The sequence below is a fragment of the Coregonus lavaretus genome (genome assembly GCF_964263955.1).
Source record: "Coregonus lavaretus genome assembly, chromosome: 26".
NCBI classification, from domain to species: domain Eukaryota; kingdom Metazoa; phylum Chordata; class Actinopteri; order Salmoniformes; family Salmonidae; genus Coregonus; species Coregonus lavaretus.
In genome coordinates this window covers 11,409,651-11,415,650 of record NC_140013.1, presented here as the reverse complement: position 1 = coordinate 11,415,650, position 6,000 = coordinate 11,409,651, and the positions used below count along the sequence as shown (strand labels likewise).

The following is a 6,000-nucleotide window of genomic DNA, read 5'->3' as shown; positions in this document are numbered from 1 at the left end:
GTGGGGGTGCTTTGCTGCAGGAGGGACTGATGCACTTCACAAAATAGATGGCATCATGAGGAAGGAAAATTATGTGGAGATATTGAAGCAACATCTCAAGACATTAGTCAGGAAGTTAAAGCTTGGTCGCAAATGGGTCTTCCAAATGGACAATGACCCCAAGCATACTTCCAAAGTTGTGGCAAAATGGCTTAAGGACAACAATGTCAAGTTATTGGAGTGGCCATCACAAAGCCCTGACCTCAATCCTATCGAAAATGTGTGGGCAGAACTGAAAAAGCGTGTGCGAGCAAGGACTCAGTTACACCAGCTCTGTCAGGAGGAATGGGCCAAAATTCACCCAACTTATTGTGGGAAGCTTGTGGAAGGCTACCCGAAACATTTGACTCAAGTTAAACAATTTAAAGGCAATGCTACCAAATACTAATTGAGTGTATGTAAACTTCTGACCCACTGGGAATGTGATGAAAGAAATAAAAGCTGAAATAAATAATTCTCTCTACTATTATTCTGACATTTCACATTCTTAAAATAAAGTGGTGATCCTAACTGACCTAAAACAGGGAATTGTTACTAGTATTAAATGTCAGGAATTGTGAAAAACTGAGTTGAAATGTATTTGGCTAAGGTGTATGTAAACTTCCGACTTCAACTGTATCTATTACTCTTTACTACAGAGGATTATAATCCTAATTCATAATGAAACAACAATAAGAGTTATCACAAACGTCCTCCTCTCTCAACCTGGATTGCCATCTCCCTAAACTGTGCATCCATGGACGAACAGTACACCCAGATCAGTTGGTTATTCCGGAACCATTCCAGTAGGTTGAGATGACAGAGCCCCTCCCCCAGATGTCCAACCCAGCAAACAAGTTCCGGTTACCTATTCATTCCAAGAACGTTACCTAACGTTATAGGAACATTCACTGTTTGCTGGTACTGCTCTCTTCTCATTCTAGTCACAACGTGGGAGGGGAAGTTACAAGCAGAGTGGACTGGGGTTCTTGCTCAGGTCAGGTGGTCTAAGTGATCAGTCCCCTCCTCTCCTTCTTCCTCCTTCATCAGCTCAACCACTCCAGAGGAATGCTGCGATTGGCTGGAGCATGACAAGTGGGAGGACTGACTCTGTATGTCTTCCTCCTCTAGCTCCGCCTTCCCCACCATCTTCCTAATTCCCTGTCCTTGTGTCTCCTCCCTCCGCTTTCCTCCCATCCTCTGCTCCTCCATTGTCCACATGCTATCCTCTATCTCGTCCTCCTTCCCCTGCACCTCCAGGTCAAAGTCCAGCAACTCTTCCATCATCTCCTCAATCTCCGTCTCTCCGTCCATCTCCCCTTCCACCTCCGACCTCAGCTCATCCATGCTCTCTGTCCTGTTGGTGTCATCCCTGTCATCGTCATCATCCCCCACCCTCCCCTCGGGCTCGCTGGCCTGGCTCTCACCAAACTCCAGGATGGTGGGAAGGTTGCCCTGCTTGGGGCAGCGCTTCCTCAGACTCACCAGGAAGGGCTGGGGCAGGGAGAAGATGTCCACGTTGTTGCCCAGGTCGATCCACGTGACACTGGGGAAGCTGGCTGGGTCCTTCAGGCTGTCCGTCAGCTCCTTGAGGACGGCACGGGTCAGCCGGTTGCCGTTGAGGGCCAGGGTCTCGAGGCGGGGCAGGGCGGCCAGCGTGGGCAGGAGGAGGAGGAAGGCGTCGTCGGTGAGCTCGGTGAAACCCAGCTCCAGGCTGCAGATGATGGGCGCGTGGCGCTGCAGGTAGACACAGAGGCGCTCCATGTCACGCACCGTCAGGGGGATGCCCGACAGGTCCAGCGCCCCGTTGGGGGGAGGGGTCGACAGCATTACCTTGAGACTGGGAGGGGGGGGGTTGGGGGAGAGGGAGAGAGAAGTAATCAGTTACGTGTGTTGACCAAATTGTAGGTAAATCTGTATATCTTCAATGCAAAATGTGTATGCACATTTTATTTTTCCCTAGCACGAAACATGGCAAAGGTCCATATATCATATAGTCAATAAAACTATAAGGGTGACGCATTGAGCTATCTCTGAGAGCAACATCCCCCTGCAGGAAGGATATTACACAACTAGACCATTATAAGAGCCTGTGATAAGGCAAGGACAGCCATGAGAGACAACAGGACATGAAGCCCCAGGCATAGCGACAGGTAGGTAGACCAATTTTCTGACACTTCATGTGCTGAGGGGCAGAGAGGTGAGAAATGGGTTCACCCGCTTACATGGAAAGTGTTGCACAGAGACAATTAGAGGAGGAGAGATGGGGAGAGAGAAAGAGATGTTTTAGTTTCTGCATAATTAGCAGTCTGCCAGTCTGAGTTGTGTTTCGGTTTGCAAATCTGTCCATATGATCCAAACAAAGAAATACGATGAGAGTGAACTGAGGGAGATTTTCTGCCAACCTCATCGAAACAAACAAGTGGCTCTCTGTGGCACAGCTAGAGTGTTCACACGTTTTGTTATAAGCTTGTGTCTTAATACTGTGGGTGACACCCAGGTGTGGAGTGTCTTTCAATTTGGTCATTATGAGTCATAATAACATAATGATTCCAGCGATGTGAGTTTGGATGATCTTGGAGGAGATACAGACGTGTCTTTTTGCCGTCAGTGGCCTTGTGGTTAGAGTGTTTGCCCTGAGATTTGAAGGTTAGGAGTTCGATGCCCAGCCAAGTCAGATTTGAACGTCTTCCAGGTACAAATGAAAACAATACAATGCATGTGAGGCACAATGAGTTCTGGACCCCAATTATTACTCAACATCCCCAAATAATTTGCTCAATTATGAATTTACCATAACAATAGTAAATCTCCCTCCCAATGGCTGTGTAGTGACAGGATGTGAGCCAAAGCAGAGACCCATTTATGAGTTGGTCCAGGCATAGAATTACTAGAAGGGGACTTAATTAGAATTCTATGGGTCAAGCACTCTGCTCCAATCCGTCAACAACATTGAGACATGGTGCAGTCCCACATATGTTGCTATATTAGTCCAGATTTTGTTTCGTTATTAATTACTTTAAAAAAAAAGTTTCATAACTTCTCTCAAGCTAATGGCTTTTTATGGGAATTGGGTCGAAGCAAACAAATTGAATTACTAGAATGGGAAAATCCTTTAGACAGTGTACAATTGACAGTACAGTCATGACTACACTCAATATGGCTGACGGCCCACCCAACACAGAATGTTGGCTTAAATATCCGTTCTAGTAATTATTTGTCTATGGGTCGAAGTCAATGGTCCCTGGGTTATGACCTCATGACGAATCCCTGGCTCTCGCTTAGCATTCCCCCTGTGACTTCTCCCCCTCGTACAGGACATCAATCCCACACTATTAGTTTGGCTTCCGACCAGAATCCCACGCTTTAGACTAGAGCAACGCTGAGCCGAGTTCTCTCCCTCTCAGACACAGGAGTCAGGCCTTAGGGCTTAGCTACTACATACCACATGGGGACCGATCTAGAGTAGATTGACTAACAACATACAATAAAGCTAAGTTCCATCCATTCGATAGGCAGTTTTATGTTAAAAGGATGTTTGGGATGTGCAAAAGAACGACAATACTATAGGTTTTCCTTTTCTACCGAGTGTTATGATTAGCATGCTAACTGCTAGCTGTGATTAGCATGCAAACTGCTAGCTGTGATTAGCATGCTAACTACTAGCTGTGATTAGCATGCAGACAGCTAGCTATGTTGGAACAGAGGCTCTTTGATGAGGCTCATTAAGGGGGACACCAGTGACTTGGCTGTGAGGTCATCATCATGCAGTACCATTGATGCGGGTGAGACAAATATCAAGCTAAGGCCCTGCATACAAATATTCTATAAGCAATTCAACCTAAACCATAACTGTGTTATGTCCATGAGGCCACAATAATGAGACTTTAGCAGATGCTCTTGGCCAGAGCGACTTACAGTAATAATCGCATACATTTTCATACTGGTCCACCATGGGAATCAAACCCACAACCCTGGCATTGCAAGCACCATGCTCTACCAACTGAGCCAAACAGGTCACTGTACAGTGTTTCAATGTTTTATCCTTTCTTTCCATCTAATTGAGTTTATAATGTAAAACACAGTGAATCTGTTCAACCCCAATAACAAAGAAATGATATCACATCAATGTGTGTTAATGATAATAACAGAGTAAATGAACACACTGTATTAAACTGTTTCCTTGCAATGAAACTGGAGACTGTGAAAGCTTCTAAAGCATTTAGAGGTGAAAATGGCCTCAGTTTCCCCTGTATTTAATGAATGATATCCAAAATGATTACATATATAAACAGACAAGCACACATGAGGTTCAACAAGGTTCTTTTCCCTGGCCATCCCTTTAGTTTTACATGTCTGATATAGGCCTTCACCTTCTCACCTCCTAGTCACCTCTCCTCTCATCTAATCACTGCTGTCCCTGAAATATGTTCCTTCCATCCCTGTACTGTATCTATTCCTCCCTCTCATCTCTTCTTCTCTTCTTCTATTATATTATATTCTCTCTCCTCCCTCTCTCTTTCTTTCTCTCTCTCATCAATTATCACCAACGCAGCATGTGTGCACACAGTGGATGACAGTAGCAATTATTTTCTCTTTCCTGTGAGAGAGGTGAGAGAGAGCAGATTCCCCTCTCTTCTCTTTCCTCCTCTTCCTCACTGTGAAAGAGGTAAGGAGAGCAAGTAGACTTTATTTATGCATCATAGTCTGCATTCCGATTCTCTCGTACCCTTCTCCAGATGTGTGCACTTGTTTAATCCAATGAGACACTTTTGAGTGCTCGGAAGGAAAAAGTTCCTCTGAAAAGGATTTCACTGTTTCCCCTCAAGGATAGACAATTGATTTTATCTCGTCAATCAATGTATCATCCTTGCTCTCGCTCTAATCTTGCCTCTCTCAAGTGAGGTATGTATTGCAGTAGAAGTCTCAGTCATGACTGAATAGTCTCTGAAATCAGTTCAATGTTACAACAATCTTTCACAATGTTACAGGTACGGTATAGTCAAGTGTCATCCAGAGCGAGAGCAATATATCATTTTACACATTGGCTACTGAACGGTCGGGGACTGTGCGTTACATGATCAAAAATATCTGAATAAAGGTTGCTTTAGCATTGCTATCACGTCCCCCATCTACAGTATATCTCTCCTTTGCAAATCCAGTGAGCACAGATTACATATTAGATACGAAAGAGAGAGAGAGAGAGAGAGAGAAAGAGAGAGAGAGAGAGAGAGAGAGAGAGAGAGAGAGAGCGAGAGAGAGAGAGAGAGAGAGAGAGAGAGAAAGAGAGAGAGAAAGAAGTGGGGGTCAAAGCCACATACAAATTGAGAGAATGAATATTAATGCTGCAATCACTTTTGCATATCATAACCATTCTAATGTGACCCCGTCTTTTCGCTCACATTGTGCATACCGGTCAAGAGAGAAGAGAATAGATTGAGGGAGAAAGGCAGTGAACAAGGACTGACGGATGAGGAGTGAGAGTGAAAGAGAGCCGTCTGAGAGTTGGAGACACACTGAAAGCTCCGGCTGTCAGGCCGGTCCAGGTTGTTATTGATTAGTATAGTGCAGGGTTCCCCAACTGGCGGCCCGCGGGGCGAATTGCCCCCCCCAAAAAATTAAAATATGATGAAACATAAAAGCCTGTAAAAACACTAGCAAATCTGGAAATCTAATCCAAAGTATTCCCACGCATAATAAAGAGATCGTATAAAAATCGCAGAAAGGTTTGAAATTATTATGTTTTAGTCAAATATTATGTCTGTTTGGGCTTCTTCCTGTCAATTTGCAGTTTACAAATTATTTGTAATTATGTTCCAGCCCCCTGACCATCCATCCGCTCAATATAAAATTGTCCCACGGCTGAATCTAGTTGATGATCCCTGGTATAGTGGCTCCACTCTAAAATCCCTGTCAAGTGAGCTTCACACAAATCTCTGACCCTTGGTGACACCATTATTCAGTGACATAACACAACCCTAT

General features: G+C 44.6%; 1 protein-coding gene across 1 annotated transcript in view; it reads right to left on the bottom strand.

The window, feature by feature from the left end:
* Positions 1–1,011: 1,011 nt before the first annotated feature.
* LOC311101693 (leucine-rich repeat-containing protein 75A-like) overlaps positions 1,012–6,000 on the bottom strand; it is a gene marked incomplete at both ends in the record, with an annotated part of 36,876 nt that continues 31,887 nt past the window's right edge. Inside the window, one exon of the mRNA XM_084142845.1 lies at positions 1,012–1,858. Within this exon, the coding sequence (XP_083998971.1) occupies positions 1,012–1,858 (847 nt within the window). The remainder of the gene's footprint in view (positions 1,859–6,000) is intronic.